Genomic DNA, 18,656 nt, shown 5'->3' on the forward strand with positions numbered 1-18,656 from the left:
GTAAGGAGCCACAGTAAGGTTCATATTTGTCAAAAGATGGGGTGCCCATTTGTAAGTTATTGGAATACAGTCATACCTAAAGAAATAACTCAAATAGGAATGTGGAGACACATCTGAAAGCTGTTAGGAATGTTTAATATTTGAGTGGTATATTAATTGCATGGTGAGCTTTCTTTTTTTTTTCTTCTTCGTGTTTCTCAGAACTGGATATAGATACTCATGATCACTTTGGGATTACTGGAGTGCTTATTCACTTATAGCTTGTAAACTTTGACATTTCTTTAAAAAGCTGTGCTAATTTTACCCTCTTGGGCCAACTTGGCAGATCACATAAGAGTAGCCAGGCAGGACTGAACTAACAGTCCATGTAACAGCCCAGTTACAGAAATGCTATATCTGAATCCAGTAGCTGCTTAGAGGCCTATAGGATGTTCAGGCTATAAGCTTCTGAAAGTCAAATCTCCCTTCATCAGATATAAGTAGGAACGGCGATCTGAATCTTTTTATCCCAGTTAGAATGCAGGAGGGGTGCTGTAAAGAATGCCTGTGGTGCAATGCAGAATGTAAACAGCTTGACTAAAAGAGGGGAGAAATGGTTAGAGGCAGAAAATTATCATTTGTAGTGAGATAAGAATCCTATGCCCCTCTTAAGCCCTGGGAGGAGGGGATTCATTCGTCTGAAATTGTGAATGAACTCGAGTCTAGCAATCACACATTGGAATCTCCCTTTGAAGCTTCTCTGAGAACTTCTGCCCTTAAGTCAGCAATAGTAACAGAAATTGAGTGCCAGTGTGGTGCAGTGGTTAACAGGGTTGAGCTAGGCCCAAGGAGACTAGAATTCAAATTCCTGCTTACTGTGAGTCAGTCAGTTTATTATGATCCAAGATCAGAAATGGACTGTGAAACTCAACAGGTGATGATGGGCTAATTACTCAGACTGACTACTACATAAGGTTGTGGAAGAAAAAACCATGTTTAGAGCCCCTTGGAAGGACGGAATATAAACGAACCATGACAGACAACTAGGTTTGGCTCTACAACCAGGCAAGATGACCTCAAACAATGGATTTTTGTAGGTGGCAGCCTCTGCCTCACCCCCACCTCAACCCCTCCAATCCAAAGGCCTGTTTACCCAACTCTCCTTCACTTCTTGATCCCCAGGCGTCTTTCAACACAGCAACAAGTGCCACGTACCCAAAAGGGCTTCATAAACTCTTGCCAGACAAAGACTTCAAGAGACCCTACTGAGCATGTGCCACTTGCTGCACTGTGTTGAAAGATACCAGGGAAACAAAAAGGGAAGGAGAGTCACCTGTTCCAACTCCAAAGGGGGTCCAGCGGAGGAAAGGATGGCGGAAGAAAGGAGAGCCTCTTCAGGGAACACCCCCTGTTGAGTGACACTCTGGACAGAAGACAATTTTACTAAGAAAATAAGCCAGCTTTCACTATGTAGATCTTCCTTTTATTTTGGCCAGTAAAACACAAAGGGACATTCATCTGATGAGAAGGCATGAACCCCTCAGCCTGCATCCTTCTTCTGGACTTCACCCCGAGTGTGCTCCTCTAATCTGTCGTCCCAGAAGCCTATAAGAACCCAGACTCAGCAGTTTACAGGCAGGTAAGAAAACAAAGTTGCCGTAGGCCTGTGGAAGGCAAAAGTGCATTGTGGAAGTAGGCAGGGATCAGGTCCAGTGAGGAAAAGTGGGGGACAGGTCAACACAATGTGAGACCCACCTGTTGTTGAGAATTGTAGTCAAACAATCCCACAGTTGCTGCAGCTGAATCCACAGGTACCTGAGTCCCAGAGTAATCAAACTGAAGGGGTTCCATGCCAACATGTTCCATGGGGTCCAGCGGAACGCTCTGAGACTCCATGTTGGAAAAATCCTCTACTGGCTTGGCACCATTAGTACTCGCTAACTGGGCTAAGCCCTCGGATCCGTTCTGGTTTGGCCCTAAAAGATCCACATCGCTGGCGGAATTCTGGCAATTCCCTGGAGTCCGGCTGAACGAAAGGAAAAAAAGTAAGAGACACAAAACCCCAGCAGGCGTGCTCTTGGTCCCTTGGAAGCAATTTTAAATTGTAATCATTTTGCTCCGTCGATAACGATTCTCTCTCTCCCCCCACCCTCGGCCCTGCATAGCAAATGTGACAGTGTCCATCTATCAGGCAGACAAGGCCAGGAGATTGCTCCTGCCACTGCTCTGTAAAAGCACTTGTGGCTGCCTCTGACACTTAAAAAGGAGGAAAAAATGCCAGGTGATAGATGACTGATTTATTATACAAAACCCCTACATGTGTCACAGAACAGGCTTCGTCAGAGGGAATCGGAACATTCACCTAGTGCTGGAACTGTCCACAGCAATTAAATTCTTGACCCAGGACTGGCAGCTCAGGGGCTAGTCTGCAGGTGCATGGGAAAACGAGCCCTCGTGCAACACAACGTACCTAAAATCTTTTGCGTCAGCATCAATTCCATTTTGTACAGGCAAGCCGTTGGCCTTATCCATCACGTCCACCTCTTCCTTCAGATCACCTAATTTATCGCCATCAAACGTGCCCTTGTTTTTCTTATCGCCTTTATCGTTGTCGTCGTTCTCTGCATCCCTCGGCCCCTTCATTTAAAAAAAACAGCGAAGTCTTAAGGCCTGACCTTAAAAAGCTATCGCCAGATTTTTCGTGCTAAAAAAACCACCGTTATTTTGCCAATGACTTGCAAGTGACTTACGGCAACCTTGTGGGGTTTTCAAGGCAAGAGATGTTTGAGGTGGTTTGCTACTGCCTGCCTCTGCATAGTGGCCCTGGATCTCCCTGGTGGTCTCTCGTCCAAGTACCAACCAGAACCAATGGTGAGTAGCTTGATTACTATCCTGGCTATCAAGGACAGGGCAAAAACCTACTGCTCATTATAAAATCACGTTTTATAATTCCCAACACATTTGACGGGAATATTGCTGAAAGATGAAATAGGTCAAAGAGAATACATTTTTTCTGACTGGATCCTGCAAACCTACTCTGTCTTGAATCAGGGAAGGTTCCTCTTGTCTACGGAAAGCATCCCCGATACAGTGAGGATCCATAGGATCCAACAATTAAATATACATTCAGAATACAGCGAAGTAAGAATTCCAGTCTCAACCAAAGCAGCATCTCTGTTTAGGGTTAAATGACTCCTGCTGTAGGAAAAAGGCAATCAGAGTTTTTTTTTCCTGGCAGCAACAGCACACGCAACATCTCTGAGAGTTTAAACATTTCTTATAATCTGACACCACTTTTCTTGTATCAATTGCTCTCGTGGTTTATCATACCACAACAATCCAAACACAAGAGGGGGGAAAGCATGTGAATTTAAAATAAATTAAAGACTGGCATTTGACATTACTGTAAATAAAGCCATGCCCTCCCCACCCCCAAGGTCTGTTTGGAATTTGATGAAACTTTGCACGATCGGTTCCGCTACAGTTCCACTCATGGATTAACCCCTGCTTGAAGACAAAGTGTACCTCACTATTCCAGCTTGGAGCCCAGCCTCCAAGAAAATCACGGAAATAAAAAAATTGAGCCGGTCGGGGCGGGGGGGGGGGAGTCAATGCTAAGTGTCGATTGGAGGGGAACACCTTCATTAACCCTCACACAGTACAGAAACAGCAACAAAAATTGGTAGAAAACGTAAGAATATACAGCCTTGTGCCCATGTCATCCTCCATTCTGCCTACTTCACCCTATATGGGTAACAGGGTAACTATTATCCTGATGCAGTCAGAGTATACACTACAAAATGGGGGGGGGGGGAGAAGAGAGAGGAATAATTGCAGTATGGAACTACTGAAGACTAAAACCACAATTTTAATAATCTCGCCTTCCAGCTCTCTTCTATGGATCAATCTGACTCAAGCTGGGAGAGTCACACTGAATAAAAAAGGGTAATTTACAACACATAAATCTACTAGTTAGGTTTACACTGCTGAAAAAGCTATGAATACAACAAATGAACAACAATGTTCAACTTCTCAGCTAAGCTTATCTTACCACTGTAACCTTTCTCCATGCGACAAACATACATCCACCAAATATAACGTTACTACATGCAGGAGGGTAAGGGAGCAGTTTAAAAAATTGCTTAGCATGGCTTAGCTTGCACAAGAACCAGTCCTATGTGGAAGAACTAAATTCAACTTGACGCACATGCTCCACCAGCACTCTCTGGGATTGGAACATGCTTAAGATGGCACCCCAACTCTTTCCCTCTCCAGCTGCACAAGACTGACACCTTGACAATTTGTGGAGAATGGAGGGGTATTTTTCTATGCTTAAACAGGGACGTAACTCTTTGTTATTTGACTCTGGCACCCACAAAAGGGGGGGGGGACCTCTTTATTAATCAAAATATGCAAACCTTAATCAGACTCGTGCCCTACATTTGCTTTTAAAGTTCCACGTCCAAACAATCCAAGCTGTGCACCAAGAAAACGTCAATTCTGCAATCTGTATATAGTCTCTCTCTCTTAGCCATGTTTCCCTTTCACGGGGACTGAACTAATACAAAATATGTATTCTAGTAACTAGATGTGGCTATTCTCAGCCAGTCATATATCACACACTCCAATCCCCTGCTCAAAAAAACCAGGGTCATAAGTGTCTTTTTTATCTTTAAAGAAAGAAAAGGCCCATGTCACAAAGACTACCCAGCCCAGGCCAGGCTCGATGGTCTTCGGTTCAAGAAGGCAGCTTAAGTAAATTACAAAAGGCTGGGATACACTTGAGCGCACCTCAGCCTGGTAGACTGCCACCAGTCCCTGTTCTTCCCTCCAGCCAGGAGCCAAAGGACTAACTCCTGACCTTCCCAAGAATGACTAAGAAGTCCTCCCTGTGAGGTGGGTTCAGAGTAGGAATTAACAAAAGTTAATTATGTGGTAGAAGGTCTGCCAGTCTAGGCACTAGATTTTCAATTGCCAGCTGAGCAGGCAAATAACCAGAGTTGAGATTTTAAAAATGTACTTTATTAAGGTGCAATGAGTACTTAAAATTAGAACAGTCAGTGAGGAAGAAAACAAAAAAAATCTAGGTATTTAGTTGCTTGCTAGAAAACGTTAAAATACTGGTTCACATGTACAAGATATTACTCCTCTTAAGTGGCGGCTTCCAAAGCAATTCCTCTCAAGAGTTAATAATAATAATAATAATTTTTATTTATATCCCGCCCTCCCCGCCAAGGCAGGCTCAGGGCGGCTCAGAGACATGTAAAGTGCCATGATTACAGCAATACATTATACAATAAAACACATTAAAATACATTAAATAAATAAATTAATTAAAACCATTACAATTAAAGTGCTATAATGCAAAACATACCAGATGTATATCGGATGGCTGGATGTTATTTCAGGATTCAGTCTTGAAGGCCATTTGAAAGAGGATGGTTTTGCAGGCCCTGCGGAACTGATTATAGTCCCGCAGGGCTCGAACCTCCGCTGGTAATTGGTTCCACCAGTGAGGAGCCGTTACTGAGAAGGCCTGCTCTCAGGTTGTTTTCAATTTGGCCTCCCTAGGTCCAGGGATTTTTAAAAGATTTTGGGAGCTAGATCTCGGTGCTCTCTGGGGAATATATGGAGAGAGGCGGTCCCCTAAGGTAGACAGGTCCTCGGCCATATAGGGCTTTAAAGGTAATAACCAGCACCTTGTAACAAACTCGGAACACAATTGGCAGCCAGTGCAGCTCCCGCAACCTAGGCTGCACATGCTCCCACCGAGGTAGTCCCACTAGCAACCTGGCCGCCGCATTCTGCACCAGCTGCAGTTTCCGAGTTCGGTACAGGGGCAGCCCCATGTAGAGAGCATTACAGTAGTCCAACCTCGAGGTGACCGTTGCATGGATCACTGTTGCTAGGTCGCCGTGTTTCAGGAAAGGAGCCAACTGCTTCGCCCTCCTCAGATGGAAAAAGGCGGCTTTGGCAGTGGCAGCTATCTGTGCCTCTATTGTCAAGGAAGGCTCCAGAAGCACTCCCAAGCTTTTGACCCTGTGCACTGGTATCAGCGACGCATCGCCAAAGGCTGGTAGGGAGATCTCCTCCCCTGGTCCACCGCGGCCCATGCAAAGGACCTCTGTCTTCGCTGGATTCAACTTCAGCCCACTCGACTTGATCCACCCTGGATCAAGAGTTCAGCAAAGGCAGTGCTGTTTGGCTGTTTGGTTTCAGCAAGCTAAGTCCAAAATTACCAAAATGAGCCAAGACATACCAGCATGTCAATGAAACTTGTAGGCATCTTCCAGGATAAATAATAGGTTTCAGGATGCTTCCTTTATTGCCAGAGGTCGCAAGTATTACTAGGCCTTTGCACCAATCAGGATTCTCAACAATTTCCTAAGGTCAAGCGTTTAAGCCAACTGCTGACCTATTATCATATTTAGGATTTATGTTAAGTTTTTTGGTAATAAAAAAGTGCAGAAGCACAAGATAATTCCTGGCGGCTGGGGTCAGCACAAAGTGGCACATCAAAGACACTTGCAAGCAAGGAGAATGGGGGTTAGAAGAAATACTGAGCGGCCACCATTGCAAGCATGTTCAAAGGTCACAAATGGATGGTCTCTGGCAGGTAAGGTCAGCAGGAGACAGCATGTCCCTCTGACAGGTAGACATGGGGACCTAGCAATTGCCGTGAAAACACTTTTGCCCATATCATTGAGGGGTTTTCTTTGAACAAAAAATTTATAGCCCCTTAAGTGTGAGTATGAAAGTCAAATACAATCAGGAAAGACTTCAGGGTTGATTCTAATCAGTGACCAACCCAGATGTTCATACAGATGATTCAGAATGGACTAGCTATTGTTTCATTTTGGTTTAAATTAAACAACAACCACCTCTAAGAGGAGACAGAAAGGACACCTGGAACGGATTTAAAGTCAGAGAACCTGCTTTAGAACTAAAGAAAGGAAAGGTCCCCTGTGCAAGCACCAGTCGTTTCTGACTCTGGGGTGACGTTGCTTTTACAACATTTTCACGGCAGACTTTTTACGGGGTGGTTTGCCATTGCCTTCCCCAGTCATCTACGCTTTCCCCCCAGCAAGCTGAGTACTCATTTTACCAACCTCGGAAGGATGGAAGGCTGTCAACCTCAAGCCAGCTACCTGAAAACCCAGCTTCCACCAGGGATCGAACTCAGGTTCTGAGCAGAGCTTAGGACTGCAGTACTGCAGCTTTAACACTCTGCGCCACGGGGCTCTTTTTAGAGTTAAAGGGGGTGATAAATGAAAAGATTTTTTTTGTTTTTCTTTTCAGTTACAGGAGAGTGAGCGTATTCAATTTTGAAAGTGAGTCCTGCAAAAACATCTAGTTTTCATAAAAACCCTGAGTCCCACCTAGATTACTTCTGCATAAGAATCACTTCTGTCGAGAACTACTGGATGAAGCAGTAATGCACAAGGACCACCTCTCTCTCCTAGTAAATATTTACTTATGTTATTTGTAGTATTTCTCACTGGGACTCAAGGCGGATTACAAAGAAATAAACTTTCCTATGTCAGAATCACCTCTTTGGTGTTCAGAACCTGATGGGCTCTGCTACTAGGCTTAAAATACAGCAATACATTTGGATAGGAAACCGGGTGATTTTTCAGATGGTGATGCCAGGTATCATCAGAGGTACTTACAAATCCTCCTTTTCTGAGACAGGAATCCCCAGGGGATGAGCTCAACACATACTCCACCATGCTAACTCCAAGCCCGCCACTTTCTGATCGTGGAGACAGCACCGAGTTCACCTCGTTATTTACATGAAAACCCTGACCGGGCCTTCTCTGAACCATGATTGGCTGGGAAACAGAATGATCTGCAACAAAAAGACACATGCACTTGTGCTTACCAGGCAACATCACTGTCATTTGACAAGAGAAATATATCAAGAGCAAAACAAAGGGGTTCTCTCCTCCAATGTGAGATTGATTTTTTAATCTGCTTGCTAACCTAGAGTGACTCTCTGCTGGAAAAGGGAACTCAGATTGGTCTATTGCCATCTCCTGTTTGTATTCAGAAGAGAAGGAATTGTCAATCCTCTGTCTACAAAAGGAAGCTTGCTTGCTAACCTATTCAGAAAAGCTTCCAAATTAGTGATAAAACACCAGGAAGACCACTCAGCTTCTGGAAACAAAAGGCTCCGCCTGGTGAATATGCTCCACTGAAGCTGGCGTTTTCCTCTCCCCCATTTTCGCCGTCTTCCAATTCAGGAATCCTCATGCTGGGAGGGGTGAGCAACCCCCACTGAGCACTACTGTAAACTGAATGGATCCACGCAATCCAACCCCAATCCAAATAAAAATTTGGTAACTAATGGAAGGAAGAGGTCATTAGAGCAGCCTTATCAACAGTGGTCAATAGATATCTCGCACAGACTAATTGCTCCCCCTTTTCTCCTGCCACCAATCCTCCCACTTCCTAAACACTCAAGAATCCAGAGGAAGCTGTGGCACAGAGTCCCCTGGCTACCATGACAGTTTTGTGTAGAGATCTGTTTTGCATACAATGCAGAAAGAACAGAGCACGGTGAATGCAGGCCAGCATGGCTGCAGCCAGCCTGGTTCCTGGATCTCTAGCCCTCTGCAAGTGTAGCCTATTTAACAAGACCCTTTCATACCTAACTACAGAATATGGTGGAGTCATTCTTCACCTCTTCTGCACAATGTTCTGGATGCAATGTACAAGAATGTGGGTGGAGAAGAGCAAAATCCAGTTAAGAAGGAAATTAACATGAAGTACCTGATGGTCCCCAAGCGCTGTCTCTCCACTGATCGCCCAGAAATATTCCTTTTGGTCCATCTTTGCTCGTATCGTCAGACTCCCAAAATTTTTTGCCTGGCAAAAGCTGCTGTAAAGTGAAATAAAATGTAAGTAAATAAAAAGTGGAACATAAAATGTTAGCCATTATCATAACATCTGGTTCCCAACTGTTCTTCTACACCAAGCTGAATAAAAACTAATAAATAAAATAAGAGCCGCGTATATATCATCAAGGGAATGGGTTGGAACCATTTCCACTGCAGCAAGGACTGCCTAGGAACAGGATCTGGAGAGGTATTTTGGGTTGGATGGGAGGGAGGAAGAAGCTATGAGAGTGACCAGCCAATGTTGTGTTGCGTTCAGAGTGACGGGCTAGGATCTGGGGAAACCAGGTTCCCATTCTGCCCTGGAAGCTTGCTGGATGACTTTGGGCCAGTCACTCACTCTCTTTCAGCCTAACTTACCTCAAATGGTTGGTGTGAGATTAAAATGGAGAAGAGAAGGACATAAGCTACTTTTGGTCCCCATTGAGAAAACGGCAGGATATAACTGAAGTAAACAAATAAATGGAAGTCCCGCTCTGCAAGCTGAAGTCCTTGCACCTGTATATATACTGCACCGGATCCAGCCCACTCTAGTTAACTCAGTGACAGGCTTGAGGGATTCAGGAGATCATCAAACAACAAATCTGCCCCTTCCCAGCCCACCAGAGCCGGCTGCAAGATCTCCACAGCATGCATGACACAGGCCTGGCGTGCAGACTAAAAGTGAGTCACTTGTGTGGGATTGGCCAGCCTGGGTACAAATTCCTTGGTGAGAATCACAACCATGGCGCAGCAGGGGAAGATGTCTCACACTAGATTTCACACCACTTGCTCAGTGATCACAGAGCAGTGACCCAACATCTTTGTCATCTAATGATCAGCAGTCACAACACAAGCTTGAGCATCTCAAAGCCAATCCAACAACCAGAAACAGCTTCCAAGTATTTTTGGCATGTGGGTATTTTCGATTTACTAAAGGCAGATTAATTTAAGCCCAGATGGTTTTGTTTCACTGGGTTATTTTATATGTATATTTGGAAAGGGAGCCCACACATCTGAAAGAAACTGTATGCCTTTCTTTGGTTACTCAATACCCACAGTTAAGCTAAGATCCTACAAGCTAAAATCCTAACCCCATTCTAATTTAGCCATGAGGAAAGGCTCTAAATCCACGTGTGAGTTAAGTACCATCCAGTCACAGCCAAGTTATGGCAACCCTGTAGGTTGCCATAACTTGGGAAATACTAACCAGGGCTGACACTCTTTAGCTTCCAAGTTAAAAATGATTAGGTTAGATCAGGGCTCTAGCTCTAGAAGCTACAGAACCCAATCAGGCAAATAGAGACCACAGAAGGAGAACCAGAAAGCGAACATATCCCTGTGATCACAATGGGCTCTTAAAGATTCCACAAAGAATGGGCCAAAATGAATGGCTTAATACTATCTGCAAATTTTTTCAAGTGTCTGTCCCTAAAGTTTTGCTGCTGAAGGGAGCTCTGCCATACATACATATCCCTCAAGAAGAAGAAAAAGAAGAAGACTGATGATGATTGATGATTATACTGGATTTATAACCCGCCCTATACTCTGAATCTCAGAGAGGTCACAATCTCCTTTTACCTTCCTCGCCCACAACAGACACCCTGTGAGGTAGGTGTGGCTGAGAGAGCTCTCCCAGAAGCTGCCCTTTCAAGGACAGCTCTGTGAGAGCTATGGCTGACCCAAGTCCATCCCAGCAGCTGCAAGTGGAGGAGTGGGGAATCAAACCCGGTTCTTCCAGATAAGAGTCCATGCACTTAACCACTACACCAGGATGTATGAAGAACTGAGACAGAAATGATGGAGACCCTGTACAGTACTTTCTATACTTCTGTCAGCCTCCTGTGCATCAGTATTCAAAGGGGCTGCCTTTCTCCTTATTTCCTAGGACCTCATACAGGACAGGAAGCCAAAGCAATATGCCTGGACTTAGCCAGCAGAATTTTCCTAGTTGGTACATGCCCTCCTTTGTTAGTTTTTGAAGGAAAATAAAGTCGATGCCCACCACATGATTTCTGTTTGGGAGGATGAGAATACTTAACAATGTTAGGGATGTGGCCAGCACTTCACATTAGTGCTTCTCCACTGGTTTGTTCAACATGCCCTGAAAGCAAACCTTGGGGACTAGCTCTTTTCCTGGATTTCTGATTCTTACAAATGTGTTTTTGAAACCAGAGATCAACAAGAAGATGGCAAACTCTGTGCTGGAGAGCGTTTTGACCTTCTTCTACCTCACCTACATCCCTCAGGAAACTTTCAAGCATGCTCCATAGAACTACTCTGCAGGGAAACCATCTCTGCCTTCTGTGTTATTCTAAAGTTTCTTTTCAGTGGTTGCATTTCTTTATCCCTAGCTTTTCCTTCTGTTCAATTTATATAGGAATCCTTGTCCTAACAAGGTAGCTATTAATGCTAGATTTGATGACCTCCAGTGGGGTGTTAAGACCTCAAAGTTCTTTTTAAGTTGTGAAAAGATTTTTTTTTTTAAATGACTTAAAATTTAGATCTGTATTGCCTTGCATGTGAACTTCAAATCATATTTCACTTTTAACATCCACATGATCCTACCACGTAATGGGACCAACTTAGCAAGGTTATATATGGCCCAAAAAAACCAATTGTGGAGCAGGAATGAAAGCTGCTTTTTAAAAAAAATACGCTGCCTTCTGCTGATGTTTCATTCTGCAGATATCCTTAGCACAGTTCATGGCCTACTTGGGATATTCTCCTGTTCTATTTCTATGCCATTTTAATTTAGAAGATGTGACTTGACAGGCACCAAAGATGCGTTCCTATTGCAAGAGAAATATTTCTTCTAACAAAAGCTTTTGCTGAAAGCACCACCATTGGGCAGAGGAAAGTTGTGGCCTGGTATCTCCCCCTCCAAAAGGGCTTGCAGGATGAGGTCTTTGGGGACAAGCAGTTAGCAAAAAGGTAAGTAAAAGAGAGTTCCTTCATCCTACTGTATCATGTTCCTGGGATTCCATCAGCAGCTTTAGATGCCCTGGACATGTTTCTCTTCTTGGAAAAAAAAAAATCACAGCTGCCTCCTTTCTCTGGGTAATATCGAAGGTACCCTTTGTTGATATTTTCCCATAATCCTCCAGGACAGGCTCATGGCTTGTGGATGGCAGCTGATCACCACTTGTGAAAGCCTCAAACTTGCTGGAATGAGCTGCGGGGCTTGCCTCCAAATTAGAAGGAACTCTCTTTTAGCACATTAGGTCTCACCTGGCTGGCAGGGGTGCCTCAAAGGGAAACCCAGTTTGGGTGTTGTCTGAGAGAAACAACCCTCCTGCCCCCCACCCCCAGCTTCTTGTTTCTCTGTGGGAGCTGTTACAAAGGAGGACAGCCCTACTGAAGTAAAGGAGGGTACAGTCTAGACTCCTCCATACTAGAGGCACAGCCCCAAACAAACGTCCACACCCAGTTCTCAGCATTGCACTTATTGAATACACAACATTCATTAGGATCAAAGAGAGAAAAATAATACCATCCATCCAACAAGAGAAAGGGAGGGAGAGAAGTTTATTTATTTATTTTTATTTATTTATTTATTTAGAATTTATATCCCGCCCTTCCCACAAGTGGCTTATTTATGGGAATAAAAAATGGGGGGAGGGGAATAGAAATGAGAGTCAGGGTTGTATAGTAGCTAAAGCGCTGGACTATAAAGTCTGGGAGACCCAGGTTTCAATCCTCATTCTGCCTAGGAAGCTTGCTGGGTGACTATGTGCCAGCCACACTGCCTCAGCCTGACCTACCTCATAGCTTTCCTGTTTGGAAATGGGGGAGAGGAGAATGATGTTTTGTGTTCCCTCTTGGGGGAAATTAAGTAAACATATACGGTAAATGTTAACTAATATGCCCCAGCCAAAGTGGATTAAGTTACATGAAGTTTTTGTTTTTTGGTTTTTTAACTGCAGGAAGGGGGTGCTCCTTCTCCCCCGGCACTGCATTGCACTCATGAGCAGAATCAATCCCACCCACCCCCCCAGCATTTTTAAACCTAGCAAATTCCTGTGGTAAAATAGCTGTGACATTCCCAAGCTGACCTTGGGGACACCATATCATCTAGTTGTGCCCTAAAATTATTATACCTTTTGGACCCTAACCTGGCACCTATCAACTGTTCATTGAATTGTGTGTACTGAAATCCCAGAGTATACCCAGCTACTAGCAGGTAGCAGTGACTATATTTTAACTTGATGTATTTTAATTTATGTGCTTTACCTATGTTTTATAATTGTGTATGTTTACATCTTGTAAGCCACCCTGGACAATGTGAAAAGGGAGGATAAATACCAAGGATCAGGGACCCAAAATGTTAAAGTGTCTTTAAGGTTTATATATATATTTTTTTTAAATGATGGGTTCCCTCCCTAAAATTCAGTGTAAGAGAGAAACAGACTGAAGTTATTATACAATTTTCATACCTCAGAACGTTGAGCCTTTGCTGGAGATCGCCAGCTAGCACCTTTTTCATATTTAGTGGGAATGCCCAGTGGTGAAAAAAAAATTGGTCTAATGCGCTAAAGCTGTATTACAGGATATTAGAAATTTAGATACCAATAGCCCTATTATGGTCTTCATTGGTTCTACAGCACCTCAGTAAAAGGCAAAAAAAAAATCCGATAAAAGCAAGCAAACAAACAAAAGATAAAAGGGATTCACTGCCTGAAGCAAGCAGATTATTGACACAATTTTGGAAGCAGAAAGGTTTACTGAAGACAGGCATTTGTTTTTGGGAAAGGTGGTTTATGTTAATACACAAACTCACTGTACATAAACAACCCCAGGGAGAAAAAAATAATACACCCAGGAAATATTGATTCAGCAACTGAAACCGTCTATGAAACTACTGGGATGAGAGGAAACCAACAAAAACTGAACAATAGATACACTTCAATACACTGAAAGAGATGCAGTTAGCAGCTTCCTTTTTTACTGCATCATTCAACATGAGGCTACTATTTGTAGACCCCCTGGCTGTGCCGTGTAGGAGTCTGCAATAGCAACAAGGGTATTTTTTTCCCTGGGTGAAAAGGAAGCCAGACAGAAGGTACATTCAGGACAGCTATACACACCCACATGATTACAATACCTTTGGAAATCAAGCCCAGTGGATTACTGTGGCGCTCTGTCTGGGCTCACTGAGGAACCCTAGATAAACTTGCAAGGAATGTCAGGGTTCCCCAGAACAGTATCATCTGCTGCACAAGGAAGACATGTTTCACAACCCTTTTCACCATTATTAATAGTGAAAAAGAAGGAAGGTGCTGGGGCAGACATTGGGCTCCTGGTGACATATCATCATTCGTCTCTGATTTGCCCCCAAATCTTTGCAGGCCCTGAGTCAGCTCCAGCACCACTACAAGGCAATCATTTTAAATGTAGCAAAGCTGCACCAAAGAAGCATATTATTTTCAGCAGCAAAACCTGTCACAGCTGGAACAAGACCATCATAAAAGGGGTTTTGTTTCCCAATCAATGGAGCAGCCCCAGAGCACCACCTCTGCAGCCCCAGGCCCAAACGAAGGCCCAGGCTGCCCCAATACCCTGCATGCAAGGTTGCCTGGCAACAGCATTGGCTTCCTACTACAAGCGTAGCTCATAAATCAATCGTCCCCTTACCTCGCCCATAGCCCTTCCTTCCAGAGCAAGTGCTTGAAAATCGTGATTTAATTCATCCATAGATCGAACCTAAAAAAATATCAAGAAAAAAGGCAAGAGAAGCTTTGTTAAAATACAACCAAGCAACAGATCCCACTGGAAGCAACATTATTAGCAATTACAGCTGGAGAGAACACAGAGAATTAAACTTAAAAGAACCCGATGAGGGCTATGAAGGGCGGAGGAAGAGAAACGCTTTGAAAAAAGGAGCAAAAAAAGAGAAATGAGCGTCTCTCTTATTAGTAAGAAGAAAACTGAGGAGGGACGTTATCCCTCCAAGTTAGGAAGACAGGAGGTGGCTTAAGCAAAACCCAGAGGAAATTAAATTAGCGGTCTTGGAACTTGTACAGTCAGCTACTCCAAACCTCGCTAGGAAAGTCTGTATCTCTTTTAGAATAATTTACAGATCTCAAAAAACTTCCTTGGAAGAGAATGAGAAATTGGAACTCTCCAATTATGCTTAAGGAGGTAGTAGATTACATTAAGCCATGGCTCCCCAATGTGGTACCCATGGGTACCATGGCGCCCACCAACACTGGCACCTGCCAAGCTGTTCAGAAAGTGGGTGGAGCCCTTGTAAGACAGGGCTTGTTATTGACTCTACTCATTTAAATTAAAGGTTTTCCCATGGCTACCAAACAGGGAAGGAGGTATTGCACTTGGGTCCTTCTCCTATGACAGTTGTTTTGGGGAGGTGCTATCCACCCCCTCTCAAAACTCCACTGGTGCCTTGCAGGGTCAAAAATGTTAGGGACTCCCTGCATTAAGTCCCTGGCAAAGAACAGTAAAAATAATAAACCTTGTGTACACGCATACACGGAGCTGAAGTTAGACCAATGGTTCATCCAGCTTAGCACTGACTACCAGCTTGTGCCTTAAGGCAGAGGTCTTTCTGATGCCAGCTGCCAGGGATTCTGCTTGGACCTTCTGAATGCAAATAACATGACTTATTGCTGATCCACAGCCCTCCCAGAGGCAGCTACACTTACTTACAAATGGTTGGATTGAGCCAGCTTCTTCATTCAATCTTGTCCAATTCCCCTCCATTACTACAGCCTTACGCCACATGGCTAGGTTGCCTGACACCCAGCACAACCTTCTTTCATGGTCAAAGAGGACTTGTCCTTTCTTTGGTGGGACACAACCTAGATTGAGCTCTTTTAGCATCTTCACACATTCTACTGAATGATAATCCCCACCGATGGGTCAAAGTGGACCCTCGTCTCAAGGCAACTTTGACAGAAAAAAAAGCTAGCATCTTAAGAAGTAAGCTTAAACACTAGCCTCCTGTGCCTGTAGGCACAAGTATCAGCTACCACTGCTGGATTTTTCATCAATAACAATGAGCCCTACGATTCCCTAGGGAATAGTTACTCTGATGCAAGACTCTCCTGCCTCTAGAAGACCACCTTCAGAAATCCAAAGCAATACACTAATAAAATTACTACAGCCAGTGTGGTGTAGTGGTTAGAGCATTTCAGTGGGATCTGGAAGACCCCAGTTTGAATCTCCACTCCTCCATGAAAAATATATTTTCCCACTAGAAAGAAAGGCAGGGTTCGAATGAAGCAAATAAATATCAGCATTTTTAAATAAGTGAGGAAAATATACAGTTTTACTGTATCATTGGATTCATAGGGAAGATACATGTGAAAAGAACAAGGTCTTTTACATTTGCATTTCTTCCAAAACAAAATATTAAAATTAGGTCTTGGTGACAAATTTAATAAGTAAGGCTGTGTTGGCAACAAGTTATCAACAGAAACAGAAGTCTTGGGTGAGGCAAACCACGGTCTGAAGGATCAGAAATGAGCTGTGGACTCAGTAGACCCTGTACTCCCCCCCTGCCCTCACACAGGGCTGTACTTTCCATTTACAGTTTGGATCTGCCAAATCCAAAGTCACAGTCATTCATGCTGACCTGAAAGTGAAGCTTGGCCCAAGGAGAAAGCAGCTTGGGGCTCATTCCCAAGTCCCCACACCAAGGTTTCCAAGGTCCTCTGAACCTACCAAGCTGAAAGGGGGGATTCAGCCATGAGGCTGACAGTTTCCCAAGCAACTTTGGGAAGGCTTGGGGTCTCATTTAAGCCAGAGTGCAAGCTAGGCAAACTTAGCAAATTAGCAAAATACACTCAACAGCTACATATCTCCAGTTGGCAAATAAAGCTCACATAACTTGTTTTGTACAAATTGTAGCACAGTTTAAAAATAAGAAAGGGGGGGGAGAAGGGGGCTTATTTTCAGCTCAGAGTTTTCAGTGAGCAGAACATTTTTCTATGAAAGACATTGTGTAGGGGGTGTTACACTAAAAAAAGGAAAATTAAAGATATTTAAATAATAAATCCACCACATTCAACAGATCTGGGGCTGAATTTTAGCAGGTCTTCGCACAGATACTAACTGCAATATCGATGGGCATGTCTAATGACTGTGTTTCAAATTGTATTATTTCAGATCCACAGGAGATACCTGGAGCTCTAAAGAGAATAAAAACCCAACAGAAAATTAATCAGAAAGGCCTTCCTGGATTCTCCTAGTCAACCATTTGTTCTAGAACCACTTGCACCAGGCTTCAGGCCTGGCTTGGTACAGAAAGTGCCCTAAACACATGAGGATGACAAAGGAAGGGAAGGAGGGTCCCAAATGATTCTCTGGGCCTCTTAGATGCAGACAGTCACATTGACTTTGTGGATCACCTGTAAGTATTAAGAATAAGTAGGTGGTCACTGCTTGGCAGTAGTCCCAATCCTCTCTATCTAGCAGGTTCACAAGGTAGTGATGGGGGAGGGGGGGAGAATACTGCACTGCTTAATGGGAACTCACCTGGGATTATAAAGCTTCCAGGAAAGGTCACGAAAGGATCTGAAGTCCAGTTTTATCAACACATGGATGTAATCAGGTTATCCCCTTTAAGTTCACCAGTGCAACAACAGACCTTTGTCAGATACCAGGAATGAGCAATGGGGCACTCAGCCCAAACAGGACAGCGATGTTGCTGATAGAGGGCCCAAGTATCCACATAGAAGGTGGAGGTCCGCTGGGAATGGGATCACTCTCCCTCTGAGAAAGTAGGCTCTTAACTTGAAAATCCTTCAGGACAAAAGGCTGCTTGCCTGATTTCTCAGGTGACACATTTGTCCCAGAATGCCTCTATTCAGATGCAGCAGCTGTGAGATATGGTATGCATGATACATGCCCTGGAATGCTCTAGATTCATCAGCCACTATGGCATGGAACTCTGCAGACTGGACAGGATTTCATCAAACGCCCAAGAGGGAGAAATATCACAAGGGAAGTTTGGACAGTCGCTGATTCTCAGCCTAGCTGAACGCACAGGACAACTGTGAGGATGCAATGAGGGAAGGCAGAACCCATGTGCACTGCTGCCCTGAACTCCTTAGACGCTTGCAGTGCTCCTGTAAAGACCACACCATTAAAGACTGTTCAAATATTGCATGTGACTCATAAGAGCAAGCAGGGTGTTGACAGACATGAGCTAAAGCAGCCATCTTATGCTAGTCCTTCAGGCATTGTACTGGTTTCCAGACAGTTCAACTTCAGCTCACTAACACTGAACAGACCTGCTAATTCAACTTAATGTATCTTCTCATGTGTTGTTCCCCTCATCACCATGGCCTTAGGCTTTTCAGACGGTGTCCCTGCTGTCTGAGATGCAGCAGTTGGGGACCAACTGCAGGCCCCAAGCTGTGAAATTTCCTGCCCTGAGAGACTCCCCCTCCTCTAGTATGTGATCTTGCCTTGAAACTGATTTGTCCTTTTCCATGCTCCAAGTTTTTAAATGTAGTTGCCTTGCAAATTCATTCTAACTTAATATGTATCCTTTAGTAGCTTTCCCATTGCAAACTTTTGGATTTTTTGTTTCTTCTTAAGAAGTGGGAAATACTCTCTCCCCCTAACAAGATACAATGTAACTTTATCAGACACAGATCATAAGCCAGCACAGTACCCAAAGCACAGGTACTAATATTATTAAATAACACCATAATGATTCCTTCACTGATTTTAGATGCTGAGAAGGCAACTGAGACGGTGGACTGGTCATGTAATGTCACAGAAACACTTAATTTGGTAATCCATTTGTAATATTTCCCCAATATCAAAGGGTCA

At 43.9% G+C, this 18,656-nt stretch overlaps 1 protein-coding gene across 10 annotated transcripts in view; it reads right to left on the reverse strand.

Moving 5' to 3' along the window:
- PUM1 (pumilio RNA binding family member 1) overlaps positions 1–18,656 on the reverse strand; it is a 106,302-nt gene that overhangs the window by 52,568 nt on the left and 35,078 nt on the right. For 7 of the 10 annotated variants that reach the window (XM_060258553.1, XM_060258552.1, XM_060258548.1 and 4 more), the window contains exons 3-7: positions 14,490–14,558; positions 8,752–8,860; positions 7,650–7,828; positions 2,450–2,616; positions 1,735–2,005 (exon numbers count right to left, since the gene is read on the reverse strand). In XM_060258553.1, the coding sequence (XP_060114536.1) occupies positions 1,735–2,005; positions 2,450–2,616; positions 7,650–7,828; positions 8,752–8,860; positions 14,490–14,558 (795 nt within the window). The remainder of the gene's footprint in view (positions 1–1,734; positions 2,006–2,449; positions 2,617–7,649; positions 7,829–8,751; positions 8,861–14,489; positions 14,559–18,656) is intronic. The other 3 variants (XM_060258555.1, XM_060258551.1, XM_060258546.1) reach the window with 1 other exon arrangement.

The sequence above is a fragment of the Heteronotia binoei genome, chromosome 17 (assembly GCF_032191835.1).
Source record: "Heteronotia binoei isolate CCM8104 ecotype False Entrance Well chromosome 17, APGP_CSIRO_Hbin_v1, whole genome shotgun sequence".
In the NCBI taxonomy this organism is placed as follows: Eukaryota; Metazoa; Chordata; class Lepidosauria; order Squamata; family Gekkonidae; genus Heteronotia; species Heteronotia binoei.